Source organism: Trematomus bernacchii, unplaced genomic scaffold (assembly GCF_902827165.1).
Source record: "Trematomus bernacchii unplaced genomic scaffold, fTreBer1.1, whole genome shotgun sequence".
Taxonomy (NCBI): domain Eukaryota; kingdom Metazoa; phylum Chordata; class Actinopteri; order Perciformes; family Nototheniidae; genus Trematomus; species Trematomus bernacchii.
In genome coordinates, this window is record NW_022987714.1 from 12,171,584 (window position 1) to 12,196,822 (window position 25,239).

At 41.4% G+C, this 25,239-nt stretch overlaps 1 protein-coding gene and 1 long non-coding RNA gene across 4 annotated transcripts in view; both read right to left on the reverse strand.

Annotated features, from left to right (window-relative positions):
- Positions 1 to 2,942: 2,942 nt before the first annotated feature.
- Positions 2,943 to 25,239, reverse strand: part of LOC117491658 (probable polypeptide N-acetylgalactosaminyltransferase 8) — a 28,170-nt gene continuing 5,873 nt past the window's right edge. For both annotated transcript variants that reach the window (XM_034141741.1, XM_034141743.1), the window contains 8 exons: positions 24,218 to 24,404; positions 23,178 to 23,375; positions 22,912 to 23,026; positions 22,412 to 22,597; positions 6,209 to 6,346; positions 5,953 to 6,045; positions 5,680 to 5,850; positions 2,943 to 4,358 (listed from right to left, as the gene is read on the reverse strand). In XM_034141741.1, the coding sequence (XP_033997632.1) occupies positions 4,239 to 4,358; positions 5,680 to 5,850; positions 5,953 to 6,045; positions 6,209 to 6,346; positions 22,412 to 22,597; positions 22,912 to 23,026; positions 23,178 to 23,375; positions 24,218 to 24,404 (1,208 nt within the window). In that variant the 3' untranslated portion in view covers positions 2,943 to 4,238. The remainder of the gene's footprint in view (positions 4,359 to 5,679; positions 5,851 to 5,952; positions 6,046 to 6,208; positions 6,347 to 22,411; positions 22,598 to 22,911; positions 23,027 to 23,177; positions 23,376 to 24,217; positions 24,405 to 25,239) is intronic.
- On the reverse strand, positions 12,944 to 18,856 carry LOC117491659. 2 transcript variants are annotated; one of them, XR_004556785.1, is made up of 5 exons: positions 18,735 to 18,856; positions 17,627 to 17,704; positions 16,409 to 16,486; positions 15,410 to 15,480; positions 12,944 to 15,103 (listed from the first exon to the last, which is right to left on the reverse strand). It is a non-coding gene; the product is annotated as an uncharacterized LOC117491659 (long non-coding RNA). The 2 variants fall into 2 exon arrangements; XR_004556786.1 differs by lacking the exon at positions 17,627 to 17,704.

Below are 25,239 nucleotides of genomic sequence, written 5' to 3' on the forward strand. Positions count from 1 at the left end.
TATCTTCTACATTTGCATTAGCTTTTTCATTGCATATAATATATTTAGTGTCCCTGAGTGAAAAGATTGCAAAGATGAAAATGGGCTGAATTGCATTTTTAGGTTGCGTTTCGGCCTGATGTAAGATGCTGCCTGTCAACAATCCCCAAATGAGATCTACTGAGAAACATTATGCCTATCTCTAACCAGGATCCTGCTCATAACAGCATCAATAGCCGCGTTCACACCGGAGTACTTTTCACCGTACTTTTCGCGTTTAGTTCCGTTAGTACCCCTTATGTCGCGTTCACACCAAAAATCGTACTTAATCTCGGGTACTTTTACCCCCATTTTTAGAGCCGGCAGAGAGAGCGTACTTTCCTGAGGGTGAAAAGTGCCCCAAAAGTGCCCCAGTGCTGATTGGCTGGGCGAATTGCAAACCACGCCCGTACAACTGTGAAAATGATGTGTGGAGACGCCATTGTTTTCCCTCGCTACAAAATCCCAACGCACCGACGGAGCGTTGGGTTTGTTTTTGAAAGCAGTTATGGCAAGCATCAAGAAATGATGAGGAGGTGTCGGCGCTTCTGGAGATCTACGCCGAGGACGCGACCCAGGGAATGCTACTGAAGCCAGTTCAGTAGCTTTCACTCGACCTGGGAATCGTGCACAGCCGGCTAAAAATAAAGAAACTCAGGACTACAAACGGCGGATTCAGTGGCCAACGATGACTACCACGACGAAGGTAAAATCAACTACATGCACTGGGGTTTTAATCTGCACAATAATGGTCTCAGATGTACTTTTATTTGCTCAGTAGATCAAGCTAGCCATGCTAGGTTGAATAGGCTAACACCGGCCCCGAGCTAGCTACATCTAGCTAGCTAGATATTCTCGGCCGTATGAAAACGTTTTGACTTGTGAATAACTGTGTAGTGTTTCTGTAATTTGCTTCACTAACTCATGGCACTAATCGTCTGTTTCAGGCGAGGATGGACAACTCTCGGGATTGGAAACAAGCGAGCTTTGCATTCTAGATCACAGCGCTAGCTCGTCCCCCTTACCAGCAACCAAACGCAAAGGTACACACACTGTAACTTTGTCTTGAAAGAACGTTACGCATCGAACTGATGTTCACAATCATGTTTATTTCCTTCTTGGTACAATTATGAAACAGCGTGAAAACGTATTCGCAGACCGGCATTTACAAATGTCTCTCACAAACATTGTAAACATCCGGGCTAGAGGTCACATGACTTCCGGTACGAAAACTTGCCTGAACAACATTAAACAAAATTCAAGCATACATGAAGCACAATCCTCCGTGTTTGAACCTCTTAAATCGCTGCATAGCCGATTTATTTGGACTGGATTATCCCAGAGAGTCAAAAGATTCTTTATAACACAGTTTCAGATTTGTGAAACCTTAATTCTATTTGTGAAAATACAAAAAACACATTCCTAGTATGTTGTAAAACTACATGGCGACTAAACAGATCTTGTATCTTGCTTATTTTCCCCTCTTAGGAAAGCGGACACGGGATGCGAATTTCTTTGACACCGTCCAGGCGTTGGAGGACCGGCGTGCCGTGGTGAAAGAGTCGATGCACGGGGATCAGATGGTGCTGTTCACCAAGGCCCAGGAAACGGAGGACAAGATGCTCACCAGTTCATTTTATATTATTGTTATTACTGTTATTATATAGTCTTGATACAACTGACACTTTATTTTATATTGATAATGTTAATTTACATGTACAACTTCTATTTTATTTACATTAAAAATGTGAACTTCTATTTACTGTTAAACAGATCCTGTAGCTTGCTTATTTCTCCTGACACTTTATCTTTAGTGACCGTAGCATCCTATACATCACATGTAAGTGATTATTCTGATACCATCATGTTTCATCGGTTATAAACTGGCAAAGCTTTATTTGTCATTTATCATCAATGTTGCAACCTTGTGGAGGAATGGCAGGGGCACATACACAAATATGATAATTTATATAATTTTAAATATTATTTGACCTAAACTAAATGTTTTTATGATTGTCCTCTGAGGAGGACATGGGGATTTGCAAACCTTTAATTCCCCCCCCCCCCCATTTTACACAACACAAAATGGAGTCCACTATGGGCCGAAACTAACATTTATGTTTCCATAGTGTTTATGGCAGACTGATGCAGTGGGTCTGAGGAAGATATATATATACACTAATAACGGTGGGTTTGCTGCTGAGCCTATTTACTGTGCATACAACACACCTGGCACAGTTTATTGTTATTATATTGCCACACTGTACACTATTGTAATGTTGCCTGTCTTGACTGGAAAATAAAAGAGAAACAAGCACTGTACAAAAGATTAGCTTTATTGTCAAAATGTTTACAATTTACACGCTGTTCAGATGCCTCATAAAGCTGGGTCGCCGGTAAGGCAGTCCATTCGTCCCTGTACTCATTACTTTCACAAAGGTTATGTAATATGCAACATGCTGCCACCTGGATTGTGATCTTGTAGTCGTTTCTTTTCATCAAGCACCGCCACCTGCCCTTCAGTCTGCCAAAAGCGTTCTCCACCACCACTCGTGCTCGACTTGTTTTGTTATTGTACGCAAGTTGCTCAGGCTGCATTAACTCAGTTACAAAGCTGTATAACATGAGCACAAACAGCACAACTTCAGTGGACTCCATCTCCATCATGTCTGAGGTCGGAAGGTAAACAACAGACGCCTAATGTACAGCGAGTGGGTGGGCGTCGCAGTATACGCGGGAAGTTTTTCTTCTTCTTCTCTTGTTTTGCAGCGGATTGCAAACAACTTTAAGGTGCATACCGCCACCTACTGTACTCGCCGTGAAGTGGTTTGTGGCCTGCCAGTAAAGCCAAAGCAGAAGAAGAAGAAGTGACGTCAGCGGCTCATTTGCGTAATATTCCCTCAGGGAAAAGTACTCCGGTGTGAACGCGATCTGTACTAAGTGCCCTGGGGTTAAAAGCGCCGGGGCTCTTAGTGCCGGAACTAAGTACAGGAAAGTACTTGGTGTGAACGCGGCTAATGCCACTAAACCTTAAAGGAATAGAACCAAATAAAAATATTTTACATTGAAAACAATGCAATTTTCTGGTCCAATCAGCAAATTCCGTTGTGTAGTGTCAAACAAAAGAAAAATGGCAGATAAAGAAGGAAAGATAATAAGTACTTATGTGAGTGTTGGCAGATCGGACGTGGCTGGGGAAGGAGCTCCAGAGTGAGGGGGAGGCTTCTGCGAAGGCCCCGTCGCCCCAGGTCTGGAGCTTGGTTCTGATTGGCTGCAGTAGGTAAGCGTCAGCAGATCTGAGGCGACGGGTGGGGGTGTGTCGTTGGATGAGGTCACAGAGGTAGGGGGGGGGGCAAGGTTGTGGAAAGCTTTTTCAGTGAATAGTAAGACTTTATAGTCAATGTGGGGTTTGATGGGGAGCCAGTGGAGATCATGGAGGTTAGGGGTGATGTGGTAGGAATGTCGGGTGAAGGTGAGCATACGGGCAGAGTTTTGGACATATTGAAGTTTTTTGAGGATATATGCAGGTGAACCATAAAGAATGCTGTTGCAGTAATCAAGACGGGATGTAATGAAGGCATGGATGAGAGTTTCAGCATCGGACATGGGAGGGAGGGTCTGATGCGGGCAAGGTTCTTTAAGTGGAAGAAGGCGGATTTTGTGACCTGGTTAACACGAGGGAGGAAAGTGAGGGTGGGGTTGAGGATGAAGCAAAGATTACGGACGTGATTGGAGGGCTTGACAATGGAGCCATCGATGGTAAGTGAAAAATCCTGGGTTGAGCGGGTAAGTGAGTTTGGGCCGATGATTATGAGTTCTGATTTGTCGCAGTTGAGTTTTAGAAAATTGTTTTGCATCCAAATTGTAATGTCAGTGAGGCAGGTGCTGAGTTGGGAGTGTGTGGTTGGAGAAATACATTTTGTTGATTGGTAGAGCTGTGTGTCATCGGCATAACAGCGGAACTGGAGTTAGTTTTGACAGAGGAATTGTCCAAGTAGGAGGATGTAGATGATGAACAGAAGGGAACCAAGTACAGAACCCTGAGGGACACCATGATTGACAGGGACTGTGGGGGATTTGGAGTTGTTGATGGAGATGAATTGATGTCTGTCAGAGATATATATATATAAAGGCATGATAGCACGTTACTGGCTTTCTTTGAGACTGACCTATGAGCAGAGAAGTGCACTTCTGGTTGGCCGCAAACACACAGACACACTTTAAAAGGCTTTGATTATGTGTTGGACTTCCCATCTTTGGCCAGAGCACTCCTGTATTACTAGTGTATCTTTTTTAATCTCCAGACATCTTTTTGTTTCTCTGTTCTTTAACTCCTTGCCCTAGAAAAGAGAATACATGTAAACAGTAGGTATACACATTACACAGTATGTCATCATTAAACATTCAGACGACCGCAACATTTTGAACAATGAGTCACCATGAGCTAACCCACCCTATCATTTCAAAGGTTGGTACATACCAAATTATGACAACTACATGCATTTTCAGATTTGGTGAAAACACACGTGGTTTGTGCAGTCATTTGATTAATATAGTGGTAAAACAATAACATTTCAGATATGTCAAAACACCAACGGTTAGAAATGACCACTCCTAGTGAAAGGTAATAACACAATTTAGTGTTAAAGGTCCCATGACATGCATTTCCGGTTATTACCCGTCCCCTTGTGTGTTATGTAGCTTTTTATGCATGTAAACGGTCTGCAAAGTCACAAACCCTCAAAGTACACCCTGTAGCGAGTACAACTTTAACACAGAAAAGACCTGTCTATGCTGCCCCAGAACGCCTCGTTGGAGATTTTTCTTTTTCCATTTTTTTCTTCTCCTCACACACACACACACACACACTCACTCAGCCTTATCTTTTCTCAGCCACGCTACTCTGCGGAGTTTCGCCGGCACACACACTCACTCAGCCTTGTCTTTTCTCAGGCTGTGAGTGTGTGGCGAACTGTGTGGCGAACAGCCTGGCTGTGAGTGTATGTGTGTGCTCAGGCTGAGTTCCGCGATGTCTCGCTGTCTCGCAGACCCCACGCAGCAACCAGGAAACAACACCAGTAATACAGCTCACACTGTCCGCTCCTCGATCCTCAAAGGGCGGAGCAGCGAGCCCCGCAACGTCCCGCCAACACGGCACCCAGACCCCACGCAGCATTCTCATCTGTTTGTCATTACTGGTGTCATTTTCTGGTTGCTATCAAATGCCATTGTAACACATAATCACTGATGTTCCGCTGTAACAGTGGTGGACTCATCAGAACAGAGTGGGCGAGCTGACCAATCAGAGCACATGGGCTCATAGGGAGGGGGGGGGGCAGGAGCTCCAACAAGCCGTTTAGGACAGACAGTGAATACACATACTATACAGAGATGCTGTATGAGAAATCAATGTGATTTTGGAACATTGAACAATGTAAATCTATCCTAGTAGACCTCAACAATGGAATTAGGATCAGTAGAAATGGCCATGTCATGGGACCTTTAAGAAAACGCTGTTCATTTGAACACATTATGCTAAGTTAAGTGTTTATTTTGATGCTAATACTTTAACAACAACAATATTTTTTAACACAGGGCTTTTACTAGTAACAGTATTTTACCCGTTGCTTCTTTTGCTAGATTACATTTAATTAATAGTACCTGAGTGAAGTCCCAGTAGATCCCCATTTTCTTCTGCAGAGCCTCTCTGCAGTTGAACAGTCCTGGTTCTGTTTCTTTATTCCCAATGTCAGCTATACACCGGTTGTCATTGTACTTGTGGGACTTGATGCCGCCGATGTAGAGCTCTCCGTTTGATCGAAAATAAGTAATCTAAAAAGTATTTTAAAAAGCAGTTTTGGCAGTTAAATCAGCAGCAAATACGACAAAGATTAAGGATGAATCTTGACAACCACTTTTAGAATCTTAACTTACCTGAGGTCCATAGTAGTAGCAATTGAACGCGATGGGTGTGTTTCCCGGCACTGGGCCTTGGTCTAAGCACATGTTGGTATCAAGATTCTTCATCTATAAGTAGGGGAGAAAAAAAAAACATTAAAAAAAATAAAATAATGATAAATATTTGGGAGCTCAAATGTAGAAAACATTGGTGTGTAGGAGTGAATCATTAAAACACACACCCAGCAATAATTCTACCACCATTCAAAGCATTAGATGAAACTAAACTTACTCCTCCATAGGCAACTACGTTGTCCAAGGGATCCAACTTGGGATACACATTTTCCAGGTACCATTTGAAGGGTTTACAGTTCAACCTTTTCCTTAGTTCTTTCCTCTCCGTGACATTCCCAATGTCAATTCCATGATTCTGAAGGGAATATGGTATAAATTGTTATTTTGTAGCTTAAGTGATTGAGATTCACTCAAAGATGCCCCCTTTATTGTCAGAAGTTAAGGGGGCACGGGAAAGAAATGCCCCGAGAAATCTCAAAATGCACATAAACCTTTATCAATAGGGAAGGAGATTTAAGTCATAGAAACATATTTTAAAAAACACGTATGCTTTTAGCCTCAAAAATATTTTTTTTTAAACCAATTTACAGTTTATCCAATCTGAAAATGCCAGCAGGTTTGAGGGATATCTTTAGCCTGATAGCCCCCGGCGGCGGGGGCAGACCCAACAATATTGCACAAAACTGTGTCTCAGGGCTTATTAACATTTAACAACCTATTAATGTGTCATACCCACTTAACGGGAAGAAACTCAGCTATCAGACAATATTAACCATTTTTACCTAAATGAAACACAAGTCTAACACCAAGCGTCTAAGCGCACATAGCACATAACTCACGGTAGGGATATTTTATACTTCATGCAATCTGCACAAACTATATATCATATGAAAACTGAGATTCCACAGATTCCATTGGTATAAGTATCATCACTGTTTGACTAAAACTCACGGCAGCGAAAGCCAGGAAAGACAACACACAACTTCACTTTACGGGGCCAAAACGGCAAATACGTCTTACCTTTGCTGTTTTCTGATCAAAAGTTGTGTTCAAGGGCATTAAAACGCATATAAACGCTGCTGGAGGTTAATCCAATGTCTCTGGGTCACTTTGAAATGATTACTGATAATCCATCATAACATTTATGGCAATAAACGCATTTTTCATATAGAGTGTAACGGAGCTTCCGGTTTTGGGCAAGCTGCGTGCGCATCATTCTAACTCATCGATGGTAATATTTAGATGGATTAAGGAACTTCACCTCAACTCTATTGGCTCTAACAGTTACAAAGAGGTGTCAATCACCCAAATTGACCAATGGGTTCCAGAGATACGGCAAATACACCCAAATGTACCCAGAGGTGAGTCCGCCTGGACCTACTTTTTCTAAACCTCTCTAAAAAGGTCAAATTTCACTTGTTTTGCATTAATCTTGATACAGGGTACTTATTATATGTTATGGTCTGGATTCCTAAAGCTTTTAGTCTACTATCCCATCATTCAAGGGTGGGTTTCACTATAAGTCATGTTTTTTTTTTAGACGGAAACTATAATTTACATTTTTTTACTATGTTCAATCAGGAATTTACTTTAAAATAAAAACATCTATATTGATTCTGACACTTCTACAGCCAACTCACAGGTGTATCATTGCTTTGAGAAAAAAGATGATTAATTTACCCCTTTTAGAAGTGAATATATAGTCATTTGTTCTGGGCATGTCCAGAACAAATGGACATGTCCATTATTTTTAATTTTTAATTTTTGCTCCTCATTGTCTGTTTTGTTTTGTCTGTCCACCATGTACAGCGACCTTGGGTCCCTTGAAAGGCGCTTTATAAATTCCATTTATTATTATTATTATTATGTCATTTTCAAGCCTGAGGAACGCTTCAACTGCAGTTTTTTCGAGAATAATCCATGATTCAATGCTTTACGTATACGAAGTGCCACTTGTTAGGGAATAATTTGCTTAGGGGCACCCTTTGACATACTCCATCTGTTTCACCTTCCTGTGCCTCCTATTCCTTGGACACAGGTTCTCAGCCTTGGACAGCTGCTATCTCCCTTAAGGAGGGGCTGCTCAAACTGTGGTTATTGTTGCCAGTTTATGACCGGGCACAGCTCGATCTGAGAGTTTATTGTTTTGGGACATTTGGAGCACTTCCTTATCTTAGGCACAGAAGGCTCCGAGGTGTGCATTCTCTAGCCATAACCGACAACTTTAGTTGATTCAGTGTATCCACCTGTGTTTAGTCTCGCTAAATGAAGAGGGGGAAACATGGAGGTATCCGGGCTAGGCTAGAGGCTAGCCCACACAAGCCGGCAATTCCATCACTACTTATGGCAAATGTCCGCTCACTGGATAACAAGATAGACAACTGCTACGATCAACCCAGCGTAAGGTGAGAGACTGCTGTGTTTACGTGTTCACGGAAACATGGCTCCACAACAACATCCCTGACTCCGCTATTCAGCTAGACAAGCTAACAAGCTACCGTGCAGACAGGAACAAAGATAACGGGGGAAAGACTCGCGGCGGTGGTGTGTGTGTGTACATCAGTGACGCTTGGTGCCGAGACACTGTTGTTGTTAGCCAACACTGCTCGCCACTGGTGGAATTTATGGTTCTAAAATGCCGTCCTTTTTACCTGCCGAGGGAGTTTACAGCGATTCTTGTGGTGGCTGTTTACCTCCCGCCTAACCCCAGTAGCGAGGGTAAAGAGGAGGCACTCGGTGAACTGTACAGAGCCATCAGTGAGCAACAGACAGCACACCCAGACGGCCTACTCATCATAGCTGGAGACTTCAACCACGCTAACTTAAAAACTGTGCTTCCTAAAATATATCAGCATGTTGATTTTCCAACCAGGGGGAAAAACACATTAGACCTGGTCTATACCAACATCAAGGGAGCATACAAGGCATCCCCCCTCCCCCACATCGGCCTCTCTGACCACCCAACCCAGTCTCACGGCATTTCGTGTTATAGTCACGAAATTAATTTAATCTATTGATTCGTGTTCACCAACACGATTTTCGCATTTTTTTCGTGTCACACAGAACGATTTTAAAAGCAATGTATTTCTATTGGTAGTATGTTTCGTGCCTGCAACACGTCTTTTTGTCCGGTCGGGTCTTGGAATACCAGAAGCTGTGTGGTTTTATTTTAAAATTGTATAATGTCTGAGTTTTTTTTGCCGTCCGCGAGGAAAAGAAATGGCTCAGAGCCTCAGAATACTGAAATCTGTATTTTTTGTCATCTTTTTTTCCTTCTAATTTGTTATTATTTGGTGCAGGCACGAAACACACTACCAATATAAATACATTACTTCTAAAATCGTTCTGTGTCAGAATACTGAAATCTGTATTTTTTGTAATCTGTTTTTCCTTCTAATTTGTTATGATTTACATTGCTTTTAAAATCGTTCTGTGTGACACGAATAAAATGGCGAAATCGTATTGGTGAACACGAATCAATAGATTAATTTCGTGACTATAACACGAAATGCCGTGAGACTGTGTTGGACCACCTCACTGTTCTGCTGGAACCGGCCTACAGACCCAGGGTAAAAGCCACCAAACCAGTTTCAAAACAGGTTCGGGTGTGGTCAGAGGACAGCACAGCTGCACTCATGCGGCTTTCACACCAGCGCTTTTCCCTTTCTAGCTCCTAGCTAGAGCTTTTCTGGTTCAGCTCCGGTTTCCCTTTTCAGCTCCCGCTCTGTTCACACCGCCCAGCTGCCGCTGCCGCTGCTGCGTCATGACGTCACCGCTTACATCGCTGATTTTCTCCCCAACGGAGCTCACAACAACAACGGGGGGGGGACTGCGTCGGGTCGATGATCGTGTTGCTTTTAATCATACGAAGCCAGATTAAATTAAATAACGACTTCTCCAACCTTATACTTTTCTCCAGAGTGCCGTGGTTCATTGTTTATTAATGTGTTTCAGCGGCATTTACCGACCGCTGCAGTGCTGGCTGCTCTTCCACGGGAGTTTATTCTCCCGTTAGCTCCGGGTTAGCTCACACGGCTCTAAAGTATTCACTGTCTGACTGTCACACAAGCAGCTGATACATATCCCCAGTTCCCCTTAAGTGAATGTGTGTCAGTCTGAATTGATGCTGTTTGGCATCACAACGCTGTTATGAAAGTTTCTCTGGTATAACATGGGTGATGTTAGCATAGCAACCGAAGCTAAACTGACTACTTGCTAAGCCGTTTTCTACAGGCACATTTTACCGGCGTATTTTTCATTATGATTCTACTTGTGATAGTCGGACATGACAACCTGTGCAGCCCATGTATTGATTCCATCCGATAGCTGCTATAATAACAAACAAAACGTCTGCCTGCTCTCCACAATGATCAATAACAGCGAACGGATGGTCAAAGTAAGGTACAAATAAACAGAATCACACGAAGCCTGGTTCGTGTTGCCTGACTTTATAAAGTGTGTTTTTTTTTTATAAGTGTGTGGTTGCCTTCTAGTCACTTTGCTCAGCGCTACTGCTTGTAGGCAGGCATGACGAGACTCTTCAGTCGACCCATGTTCAGGGGAGGTGGGTTTAGTTTCCTGCACGCCTCGACGTAAGAGAGACGTAAGCGACGCCGCGTCATAGCTCCGAAGCTCTTGCCTCTGGACCGACAATTTTTTGGAGCTGGAAGTGAACCGCATTCCGGAGCTATGACGCGGCGCCGCTGCGGTGTGAACAGGAAAAAGCGCCGGTGTGAAAGGGGCATTAGAGACTGCTTTGACACTACAGACTGGGACATGTTCAAGCAGGCAGCCACATACAACCATCACACCAACATACAAGAATACACAGAGACAGTCACGGGCTACATCACCAAATGCATTGACGATGTGACACAAAACAGAGCCATCACCACCCGGGCTAACCAGAAGCCATGGCTGACGGGAGGTCCACACGCTGCTGAAGGCCCCCAACATCGCCTTCAGAGCTGGAGATCCAGCTGGGCTGAAAGCAGCCAGGGCTGACCTGTCCCGTGGCATCAGGAAAGCAAAACAAGAATACACCCGAGAAAGTACAGGACATTTCAAGGATAGCGGGGACTCACGGAGCCTGTGGCAGGGCATAAGGACCCTAACGGACTACAAACTACCGCCACAGACCTGTGACAGTAATACCTCCCTGCTCAACAACCTCAATGGCTTCTTTGCACGTTTTGAAGCACAGAACAACACACCTGCGCAGAAAATCACCCCCCCCCACCGACGACCAGGCTTTGCGTCTTTCACCAGCCAGTGTGAGGAGCACACTGCTGAGGATTAACCCCCGCAAGGCTGCAGGACCTGACAACATTCCTGGTCGTGTGCTGAAGGACTGCGCGAAAGAGCTCACAGATGTCCTCACAGACATTTTTAACATCTCCCTGAGCCAGGCTGTTGTTCCCTCGTGCTTCAAGGAAACCACCGTCATTCCAGTGCCAAAGAAGTCATCTCCATCCGGCTTCAACGACTACCGCCCCGTCGCACTAACTTCCACCATCATGAAGTGCTTCGAAAGGCTGGTCATGAAGCAGATCAAATCCACCCTCCCCCCATCGCTGGACCCGTTTCAGTTTGCCTACCGAGCTAAACGGTCCACAGAGGATGCAATCTCCTCCGCTCTCCACCCAGCCCTCACACACCTGGACACTAACACTAAGGCTAAGACTAAGACTAAGGACCCATATGTCAGAATGCTATTCATAGACTTCAGCTCAGCATTCAACACCATCATCCCCCAGCAGCTTGTACAAAAACGTACAGACCTGGGCCTCAGCCCCTCTCTCTGCAACTGATTGCTGGACTTCCTCACAGAGAGACCACAAGCTGTACGGGTCAACAATAACACCTCAGACACCCTCATACTGAGCACAGGGGCCCCCCAAGGATGTGTGCTCAGCCCCCTTCTCTTCACTCTGCTGACCCACGACTGCAAACCCATCTTCAGCACCAACCACATCGTGAAGTTTGCAGACGACACTACTGTGGTGGGTCTCATCAGCAACAACGATGAGACTAACTACAGGAAGGAAGTGAACCAGCTGGCCCTGTGGTGCCAAAACAACAACCTCTTCCTCAACCTGGAGAAAACAAAGGAGATAGTTGTTGACTTCAGGAGAACCCACCGTCGACCCCCTCTCCCCCTGACCATCAACGGCGCTGCTGTGACGCAGGTGACCAGCACCAAATTCCTTGGGGTGACCATCACTGATGACCTCACCTGGAAAAACAACACCACCGCACTAGCGAGGAAAGCCCAGCAGCGCCTGTACTTCATCCGGAAGCTCAAGCGAGCCGGAGCATCACCCCCCATCATGCTGTCCTTCTACCGAGGCGCCACCGAGAGCATCAGAGGACATATACAACACCCACCTCACCCACAAAGCACTCAGCATTGTGGGTGACTCCACCCACCCCTCCAACAGCCTCTTCAGCCTCCTGCCTTCAGGAAGAAGGTTCCTCAGCCTCAGCTCGCGCACCTCCAGGCGGTCAGGATGCTGAACTCTCTCCCCTCCCTCCCTCCCCCTCTCTGACATCTCTCCCCTGAACTCTCCACCACACACACACACACACACACACACACACACACACACACACACACACACACACACACACACACACACACACACACACACACACACACACACACACACACACAACACACACACACACACACACACACACACACACACACACACACACACACACACACACACACACACACACACACACACACACACACACACACACACACACACACACACACACACACACACACACACACACACACACACACACACACACACACACACACACACACACACACACACACACACACACACACACACACACACACACACACACACACACACACACACACACACACACACACACACACACACACACACACACACACACACACACACACACACACACACACACACACACACACACACACACACACACACACACACATACGTGTTTATAGGATATATCAGGACGTGTGAAAAAAACGTGACAAATTGGGACATGCCTTTCCAAAGGTCCTAGGGACCTGGGAATCACAGCATTTCATATCCATGCTTCCTGGAAGACATCCATCTATTGAGATTTTGTTTAATGCTATATTTTGCGGAAACCTGATTTTAATACTACTTCTGAGGACATGAACAGGTTTATGTGACTTATGAGCCCCTTAGCAACACACACTGATATTTCATGTTTATATGAATTGTGACCCCATAGATACACACTACATTTTCAAGTTTAAGGGACTTATGGAGACCCAGTAATACACAAAATAGAGTCTGTATTTGCAACTATGCCTTTATTACTTATGATTGAAATATCTGCATAAGAAGGATCGGTGTACATTAAAAAACTAAAACTTCAACATTAAATAATTACTCATGTTCGCCAGTCAGGTAACCTCTGACACAAAAAGTCTATTCATATTAACTTGTTGATACAACATATTAAAACTGAGCAGTCCAGAAACATAAAAAAGCTAAGTTAAAAAGGTATATAGCATTTAATTGTGGTCAGTTTACTCTTAAAGTCTTAATATTTTTCAAGTTACAAATTCTCTAATAAACGTTTATGTGAAAAAAAGGATGAAACACTTTATTTGTTTCTACATTTAATGAATTGCTGGCAAAATATATAAATTGAAGTATAAACCAGAATAGGAGCAAATATGAAATTAAAAGAGGGTGCCCTCATGACTATTCCTTTACCTAACAATAAGGATATTGTATATAAGGATATACTCTATAAGCACATTGAGATGACGTTGTCTTTAAAGTGTGCTATATAAATCAAATGTATTCTATTATGCTTGATTCATGTTGCATAAAGATGGAACCATGGTGACAGGCGCTGCCTTTGATTAAATAATTCTTAGTCAACTAAAAGTCACAGGATTATGTCAACTTTCCAAAATGCAGTGCTTTTTAACTAAAAAACATGTCTGAGTATTATTGTTGCCAGAGTTGGGTTCATCATTTGCCTGTTATGAGAAAGACTAATAGCAACAACTTAAAAACATTGTTTGTCGACTTAGAACCTAACAACCAATTATTTGGTCATATAAATTGTAAAATAACCATTTTTTACACCCAGAATAGACCACCCACAACCCAGAAACTTTAGCCCCTATCCTCCATTGTGTGAGGCAGTGAAGTAGATATGGCATGTTTGAAAGTTATGAGCAACTTTCTCTTTAGTGTTTTTCTTGTAAAAAGCACGAAACATGACAAGTGTACACTATGTTTAGTTAACCAGTCTAAATAACTTACAACGTTTAATATAGTTTACCAAAGTTACCATAAATGAGACATGTTACAAGTAGCCCCCACTCCAAATAATTTCTTAATAGTTGAAAGACCACATCAAACAACTTGTGGGCAAGAACAAATCAATGGTGAAAACTTGGGAAATAATGATGGAAGTAACAATCTTTTGAAGTACTAGTTATATTATTTGTTGAGACAGAACATAGTATTAACCTATCATCTCAAACCTTATTTATGAAAGAAATGATGGCATAACTGTAAATAATCGTCAAAAACACAATTTCTGTTGGCTGAAAGTGACCACGAGAGGGGGGTTGGAAAACACATTAAATCCCTCATGGATACATGTCAACATATTAACATTTGGCAGCTACAGTCAAGCTTATGTGACATGCTTGTACAAGAACAAAACTAATTAAATAATTCAAGGAAAACAAGATAATATCAAAACCAAGCCAAGTACACACATTAACACAAGATGTCTGAGGTTAGGCTGATTATTAAATCCCTACCAATAAAACTGCAGAGAATGAAGAAACAACTATTATTTTAAAGTAAAATTGTACCTCAGACCAAGTTGGCATGTTCTAGTCCTATGTATTCATCTTCCTTTTTAATGCCATGATTCTGTTGTGAATGTAATATTTGATGGCAACCCAGTCCCTGTCTTTCAGAGCAACTGGCTCTGCCTTGAGACAGGAGTCACAGTCCTTTTTACCTGGTACTCTGCAGCTTGTTAAGGATACAAATGCCGCTCAGTAGCCTTCACTTCGTCACCTGTCCACTTGCTTTCATCTTCCCAGCTGTCATAAATGGAAACAAGACACAATGTATTTGAGAAATTGCTCTGTTAAAGTGATAAATGTGGGATATGATAGAACAAATTATAGTTTGTAGTTAAATGATAGCATCATCAAATGTGTGTGAATGATGGCCTCTGTGATCAGTGTATGAATGGTCAAAATGTTGGCATACATTTGCATGTGAATGTTGGCATGTACTGTAAAGTGCATTAGTTGTACAAAAAAACTAGAAATGTCCTTTAGAAATCCAGTTAAGATCAATACATTTTTCTAATAGAGTAATGTAAATACAAAATACTTATTTACCTTGCATTCCATTGGAGCACTTTGAGGAAGCTTTATTGAAGTGAAGTGTTGTGTTGTGTTCTTCTGTGAATCTGAAAGGATAAATTAGAATATAATGCATGATAAAAGCACATACTGCCATTCCTTCGAAAGCAAGACTTAATAATTGTTTTCACCATAAGTATATTTAGATCAAATAGTGTGTTATTTGGGTTCCAATATAGAAATAGTTTGAACTGTACAATATCTGCTACCCAACAATATGAGGACGATGTAACACACACACTCTACACTCGTTGGGTTGTACCATATGGGGACATTCTCTGAAACACATCATGACTACACAACCTAAAGACGTTATCTGCTACCCAACAATATGAGGACAATGTAACACACACACACTCTGAAATCGTTGTGTTGTACCATATGGGGACGTCCTCTGAAACACATCATGACTACACAACCTAAAGACGTTATCTGCTACCCAACAATATGAGGACGATGTAACACACACACACTTTACACTCGTTGGGTTGTACCATATGGGGACATTCTCTGAAACACATCATGATTACAGAACCTAAAACAAAATGAGGACATGACGACTGAAGTTACATAAAGTCAGCATTCCTGACTTCTGAGGTGTGCTGTTGTTGTTAAAAAAACCTGAAGCCCCCATAGTAATAAGTATGGATCTACTTCCCTATTAATTAAATCATGTAAACTGATGCACATTAGGTTAAATTGGAAAACACATTGGCAAAAGGAGAAAAAACACAGAATTTAGGGGCAATAAAGATAATTTTCATGTTATAAGAGGTAGTTACTGCTATCAAATGGTAGGGGTATATCTTTCTACTATGATATTTAGAAACAAGTAACAGTTATATTGAGATTCAACATTTATTAAACAATATATTAATTGTAATGAGGTAAACAGGCATTTTATGTAGGCATTGGACTTGATTGAGACATGAATTTACCTTGTATAGAAATAGTCTAGAGTAAATGTTTAATTACCTGTTGGAAGGATGAGGTGTATCTCTGGCTCGCTTCAGAGTCAGCTAAAGGCTGAGCCGTGATCATGTCACTCAGTTTCTGCAATTTAAAATACAACAATAACGTGTCAGAAATCCATTGACTTTTCATGTAGGGGACACAGATTTTAGTAAAAACAATTCACATGAGGATCTGGGCTTGTAACTCAAGACTCTATAGAAATAGTTTGAACTGTACAATATCTGCTAGCCAACAATATGAGGACGATGAAACACACACACTCTACACTCGTTGGGTTGTACCAAATGGGGACGTTCTCTGAAACACAATATGACAACACAACCTAAAGACGATATCTACTACCCAACAATATGAGGACGATGTAACACACACACACTCTACACTCGTTGGGTTGTACCAAATGGGGACGTTCTCCCAGACACATCAAGACTACACAACCTAAAGACGATATCTACTACCCAACAATATGAGGACGATGTAACACACAAACTCTACACTCGTTGGGTTGTACCATATGGGGACATTCTCTGAAACACATCATGACTACACAACCTAAAGACGATATCTACTACCCAACAATATGAGGACGATGTAACACACACACTCTAAACTCGTTGGGTTGTACCATATGGGGACGTCCTCTGAAACACATCACGACTACACAACCTAAAGACGATATCTACTATCCAACAATATGAGGACGATGTAACACACACACACTCTACACTCGTTGGGTTGTACCATATGGGGACGTTCTCTGAAACACATCATGACTACACAACCTAAAACAAAATGAGGACATGACGACTGAAGTTACATAAAGTCAGCATTCCTGACTTCTGAGGTGTGCTGTTGTTAAAAAAAACCTGAAACCCCCATAGTAATAAGTATGATTCTACTTCCCTATTAATTAGATCATGGAAACTGATACACATTAGGTTCAATTGGAAAACACATTGGCAAAAGGAGAAAACACACAGAATTTAGGGACAATAAAGATCATTTTCATGTTTTAAGAGGTAGTTACTGCTATCAAATGGTAGGGCTATATCTTTCCACTATGGTATTTAGAATCAACAGTCAGTCTTGACATTGTGAACGTTTTTTCACAACACCTTTGTGTTAATGCAGATAAAAGGCATTATATGTGTGTATTGGACTTGATTGAGACATGAATGTACCTTGTATAGAAATAGTCTAGAGTAAATGTTTAATTACCTGTTGGAAGGATGAGGTGTATCTCTGGCTCCTTTCAGAGTCAGCTAAAGGCTGAGCCGGGATCATGTCACTCAGTTTCTGCAATTTAAAATACAACAATAACGTGTCAGAAATCCATTGACTTTTCATGTAGGGGACACAGATTTTAGTAAAAACAATTCACATGAGGATCTGGGCTTGTAACTCAAGACTCTATAGAAATAGTTTGAACTATACAATATCTGCTACCCAACAATATGAGGACGATGAAACACACACACTCTACACTCGTTGGGTTGTACCAAATGGGGACGTCCACCAAAACACATCATGACTACACAACCTAAAGACGATATCTATTACCCAACAATATGAGGACGATGTAACACACACACACTCTACACTCGTTGGGTTGTACCATATGGGGGCATTCTCTGAAACACATCATGACTACACAACCTAAAGACGTTATCTGCTATCCAACAATATGAGGACGATGTAACACACAAACTCTACACTCGTTGGGTTGTACCATATGGGGACGTCCTCTGAAACACATCATGACTACACAACCTAAAGACGTTATCTACTATCCAACAATATGAGGACGATGTAACACACACACACTCTACACTCGTTGGGTTGTAACATATGGGGACGTCCTCTAAAACACATCATAACTACACAACCTACAACAAAATGAGGACATGACGACTGAAGTTACATAAAGTCAGTGTTCCTGACTTCTGAGGTGTGCTGTTGTTGTTAAAAAAACCTGAAGCCCCCATAGTAATAAGTATGGATCTACTTCCCTATTAATTAGATAATGTAAACTGATACACATTAGGTTAAATTGGAAAACACATTGGCAAAAGGAGAAAACACACAGAATTTAGGGACAATAAAGATCATTTTCATGTTATAAGAGGTAGATACAGCTATGAAATGGTAGGGTTATATCTTTCTACTATGATATTTAGAAACAAGTAACAGTTATATTGGGATTCTACATGTATTTCACAATATATTAATTTGAATGAGGTAAAAAGGCATTTTATGTAGGCATTGGACTTGATTGAGATATGAATTTACCTTGTATAGAAATAGTCTAGAGTAAATGTTTAATTACCTGTTGGAAGGATGAGGTGGATCTCTGGCTCGCTTCAGAGTCAGCTAAAGGCTGAGCCGTGATCATGTCATTCAGTTTCTGCAATTTAAAATACAACAATAACGTGTCAGAAATCCATTGACTTTTCATGTAGGGGACACAGATTTGAGTAAAAACAATTCACATGAGGATCTGGGCTTGTAACTCAAGACTCTATAGAAATAGTTTGAACTGTACAATATCTGCTAGCCAACAATATGAGGACGATGAAACACGCACACTCTACACTCGTTGGGTTGTAGCAAATGGGGACGTCCACCAAAACACATCATGACTACCCAACCTAAAGACGATATCTACTACCCAACAATATGAGGACGATGTAACACACACACTCTCTACACTCGTTGGGTTGTACCATATGGGGACGTCCTCTGAAACACATCATGACTACACAACCTAAAGACGATATCTACTATCCAACAATATGAGGACGATGTAACACACACACTCTCTACACTCGTTGGGTTGTACCAAATGGGGACGTCCACCAAAACACATCATGACTCCACAACCTAAAGACGATATCTACTACCCAACAATATGAGGACGATGTAACACACACACACACACTCTACACTCGTTGGGTTGTACCATATGGGGACGTCCTCTGAAACACATCATGACTACCCAACCTAAAGACGATATCTACTATCCAACAATATGAGGACGATGTAACACACACACACTCTAAACTCGTTGGGTTGTAACATATGGGGACGCCCTCTAAAACACATCATGACTACACAACCTAAAACAAAATGAGGACATGACGACTGAAGTTACATAAAGTCAGCATTCCTGACTTCTGAGGTGTGCTGTTGTTGTTAAAAAAACCTGAAACCCCCATAGTAATAAGTATGGATCTACTTCCCTATTAATTAGATCATGTAAACTGATACACATTAGGTTCAATTGGAAAACACATTGGCAAAAGGAGAAAACACACAGAATTTAGGGACAATAAAGATCATTTTCATGTTTTAAGAGGTAGTTACTGCTATCAAATGGTAGGGCTATATCTTTCTACTATGATATTTAGAAACAAGTAACAGTTATATTGAGATTCTACATTTATTAAACAATATATTAATTTTAATTAGGTAAAAAGGCATTTTATGTAGGCATTGGACTTGATTGAGATATGAATTTACCTTAAATAGAAATAGTCTACAGTAAATGTTTAATTAACCCTTATGTTGTGTTCGGGTCTCCCGTGACCCGTTTCAAATTCAAATTATATAATAACTACGATCTAGTTTTTTTATCGGAACAAGGCATCATGATATCCTCCACAACAGCTATATAAACACTACAAAACTGATTTTGACAATTTTAGCCAAGTCTGAAGGTCTCTAAAAAATAAGTGTATAATTTGGTGTTCGGGTCTGGTTAGACCGAGCAGAATTGTTGTGGGTGACTCGGGGTCAAATTTGGCCCAATCAAGATTCATCTTTGACTTTAGACACCCCACCCCCACCCCCTTCATCCACTGTAGCAATATTTTTTGCGCAACATGCACCTGGTCTCCCATCCCTCTGGCCCCCCTCCCCCCACAGGAACTTGACCTTTCACAAAGAATATGTACACTAACACTTGAACCTGAACGTGTGCAATATGTTGTGTAATGTGTTTTGGGGCCATACAATAACATTACAACAGGATTGTATGGTTATGAATGCATTAGAAGTTAGTTATGATGTAGTTAAAACAATATTGGATGATAGTCATTATTTGTGAGTGTTTTGGACTGAGATAAATCATGTGACAATAACGTGTCAGAAATCCATTGACTTTTCATGTAGGGGACACACATTTTAGTAAAAACAATTCACATGAGGATCTGGGCTTGTAACTCAAGACTCTATAGAAATAGTTTGAACTGTACAATATCTGCTACCCAACAATATGAGGACGATGTAACACACACACTCTACACTCGCCATTTAATTAGCAAACATCTACATGGAAGAATGACAAAAAGTCAACAAGAACAAATAGAAAATACATTTCTAATTTATTTGTATCAATTATGTTTTATAAAATGGTATTATTTATTCTTTAATCATAACTTAATAACTCATGTTCTCACTAATGCAGGATCCCATTAGCTTGATAAGCTAACTGTTCAGTGCAAACCCTGGGCAACTGCAATTAGAATTGTGTAACTTCAAGTTACTTTAACACCTCAACAAATAATGTTACAAGAGCACAGACAAAGCGTCTTCAAAGGTAAATACTGTTATAAAATTACTAAAACACGGTAAGCTCCACAAATAACATTACTTACTAGGTCTACTGAATATCTATCAATTTGGTGTTAAATTGGAAACCACTGTTACAATTCACATTTTAAAATAATATCTTGTTACTCGTCAGTAACAACATCTTAGAAAAAGTAATGAATTACCTCAATTTAGTGTGCAATCCTTCCAGTTCTGTCGAGAGAATCTTCCATGTGGCAGGGGTCCTTTGCATGCGGTTAGCGACGTTAAGCTAATAAGCTAACATTAGCTTATCTGGCTATTCGATGTAAATAAAAGTAATGATGGAATAACTCGTTCTCTAGATTATAAGGCAGGTGACTAAAATCAGCAGTAATTAATTGTTGATGATTTTAGTTGTCTCTGAGTCCATGGAAATACATATATATTGCAGTAATACTAAAACCAGCTTAAAACATTGGAGTGTGTTTGAACCTGAAAAATATGAGATTTATGAGGACCTTTTTAGTCACGTGACTAAAGTGTGTGAAAAGTGTGTTAAGTTCCAGAAGTGACCACTAGTTGGCGTATTCATAGATGAGCAAAATCCATAAACACACTCACACACTTCATGTCATGAAATTGTGATATTTTAGGACGTTGAAGATATTTGGTGTAGGGGTATTTGGGGGAGTTTAAAACACTGTAGTGAGTTCAGAAAAATGAGGACGCCAAAAATGTCCTCATTTTTCCAAGTGTCCTGATAGTGAAGGTGTGTTATCATAAAATTGTCCTTATTTGTCATGAAAACAAGTACACACACACACACACACACACACACACACACACACACCACTTTTCGGCCCATCTCCGCTGCTACTGCACTGAAACTGTACTTTGAACACTTAAATATATTATTAACATTTTAATCTGTATACCCCGGTTATCTAGGCCCTTTGTTTTGTTTAATGTATACCATGTTTATCTAGGCCCTTTTTGTTTTTTGTTTGATGTATATATGTCACACTGTAGGACTGCGGGAAACGATATTTCGAGATTTCTGGATGTACAACATGTAGAATTCTTGACAATAAAGCTGACTTTGACCTTTGACTTTGTCTTGTGAATTCTCCGGCCGAAGCTCCAAATAAACCATCAGTGTTTGCCATCAAAGTTGCTTCAGAAGTTTCCATAAGTAAAGGTCAAAATAATTGTTACAATAGCTGTCTCCTGCCCTCTTTCACACATACACATGACTGCACACTTCTTTGGGACGGCAGCATTATGCTTTTTTCAACTCGTTTACACACAATGGTGAGATGCGTTTTAATTTGGGGGCCATTTCACAATGAAAACAGCCACTTTTTCACTATTTACTTTTAGTTCTAAGTGTCCACAAAAGTGCCAAATTTAGTTTGCCCACAAATGAAGTACCTCAAATGGCAAGTTCCAGAACAAGTTGACATTGTGTTTGTATTCATCCATCCAGACTTCTGCTACCCTCATGGCGTTTCTCCTCATGGCTACAGACAGATCAGGCATGTAGGGCTTGTGGGCCCTCTCAATGTGGGCGATCCTGGAGCATGGAACAACTTCAATACTGCCTCCACATGTCCACACCTATACGAGCAAAAAACAAAACACGGTATCCTTTATACTAATTTATCAAATAGAATAATTGTTCTGTCATCAATAATATTAGTGCAGGCGCAAAGCACACAGTTTGCAGGACACCATCTCTTCCTGGCAAAGTTGCCAGACAACCAGCAAAGACTCCAGGAAGTTAACAATAAAGAAATAGCCACTGTCCACATCTCTATCCTCTGTAACATAGCTGTTCACCTCACAATCATTAAAACAAAGTGACAGGGGTAATGGTGCTTAAAGCCTGAGACTGCATCAGATTTGATGTTGGATAGGTGACGCTTACTCACTCGAATTCCCAGCTCCACATTTTCACCACCGTACACTTTCATTCCCTCATCGAGAACTCCAATTTCTCCTAGATACTTCCTGTCAGCCACTAGGATTCCCATGACAGATGGACTCCTGAAATAAAAGGAGTAAACTGTGAGTCGTGTATCATTTAAAACATTCTACAGTGGAATACATCAGTTTCATTTCAAATCATCAAGAAAGCCTCATCCATGTTATATTTGTTTGAGACATGTAAAACTAGACTGGATACACTTTTACTTACTTTCCAGGCAGTGAGCCGTCCATGAGTTTGTAATAATCGTCGGAGAAACTCTCATACATGCACCATAAAGCCCAGTCGAAGGCATGTGCGGCCGGTTCGTATGGAGTAACTGTAAGGTCATCATAGTTTACTTTGTCAAACACAGGGGACGTCACCACGGTCCGATCCCCCTTGATCTGCGTCAGCAGAGGTTCAGCCCTACATGAGTGAAAGGAAGGGAGGAGAGCAGGTTCACTCTTCACTTTGATCATTTGTCGAGCATATATTATAGGTCTCATATATAAAAACATGTATATGAAATGTTTTGCTCAAAATAACAAACAGATCACCCATTCTAGCCATGCCTCGTACCCCTCTATTTCAGCCCTGTTAGAGAAGTGCTGATTCTGGGAATCACAAAAAAATTGAAAAAAAGGAGGGGGAGCTTATGCAGAATTCTACCCAGATACTCAGCTAAATGCTGCCGTGATTAAATGCCAAAAACCACATAGAGGATTATTTCTGAAACAGTATGGAGCTCAAATGCTTTCTCTCTTAAGGGTGAGTTCCTTTTTTTATTTACTGCTTCTTTACCCATACTCTCTCCAGTACAGCGTTAGCTCTGAGTTTTAGCGAAAACACGTTACGCATTGTTTCTGATAGCGACGTTTCTGATAGGGCCGTGGGTTTAAAGCCAGCCCACATTTCCGATATTACGTCATAACGGCAGCTCCATTGTACCCCCGTTTTTAGAGATTTGGGTACGGAGGAAAAGAGAGAAGGTTTTGTTTTCTTACACTTTGTGAGTTCCCTTACACACCGGGGACACATACAGTATTTATGTATAAAAGACATCGGCAGCCAATATAAACTTTGTAGTGCGTCCGAGCACATTGTTGAGAGTAGTTTAAAAGTTTTACAAATGTTTCTACCAAACGACATCCAGAACCATTATCACCTTTCAGGAGTAAAAATATTTTTCTCTACAAACATAACATACTTACTGTTAATGTTATAAATAAACTAACATTGAAAAGGATTTATTTTTGCCACACTCTTACCACATTTCATGGACTTCAATGTGTGCGTCCAGGATGGCCACCACGTCAGCAGTAGCAGCCCTCCACCCAGAAGCCCTGGCGTATGAAAGGCCTCGCTGCTCATTGTGCCTCACTCTTGTAAAGCGGAGGCCTGGGTTCTGCTGCTCAAGCGACTTCACATACACGTCAAAGTCACCCTTCAGGTCCTCTTGAATTGAGAGGATAAAGTGGGAATATGTTATGACATTAGGGAAGAACAGGCGCGTGACAGATTTGGTTTTTCCAAAGCAAGGGGGATTAACCACTAGTTATTGATGATCTACTCAAATTATACTGAAAAGCGTATGATGTTTTATTCATTCTATGATGGACAAATGTGAGTCGTATTAGTAAATTGCAATCCAGTGCCACAGCACCAGTGGCGGCTCCAGGGTATGGCTGGGGTAGGCTACAGCCATACCAAGAAATGGCTTAGCCCCACCTTAGCCCCACCATGAAAGATTATGTTAAAGTAAGCAAAAAAAAGTCCGCCAACTCGCGCCGAGTAAATTGCACAGACAGCAGCTAGTAAGATTGATGTCAGTAGCCACTTGAAATGCCGAAGACTAGAAACAGTTTTGAAAACTTTTGTCACGTAGTGATGTCTTCTTAATAAAACATCTTTGCTAATGTCTTCTGGCCAATCAGAATCACGATAACGGCGTGGTGTTGTTGCAGGAAGTCCCGACGGAGAATAATTTTGCGGTAGAACTACTCTTTATACATCCATGGATACATCAACACGTAATGAAATAAGACCCCACGGTTTGATGATTGATAGGTGTGTGGGCTGTCTTTCATTTTGACACACAGAACAATGGGGGCTATCCACCCTTATCCACAATGTAAAGTAATTCACACAGCCTCTTTCCTCTTCTCTCTCTGTGGAGCAGCAGGTTCAGCTTTCCAAACAAAGTAAAGTAATTCACACAGACTCTCTCCTCTCTCCTCTCTCCTCTCTCCTCTCTCCTCTCTCCTCTCTCCTCTCTCCTCTTTGTGAGGAG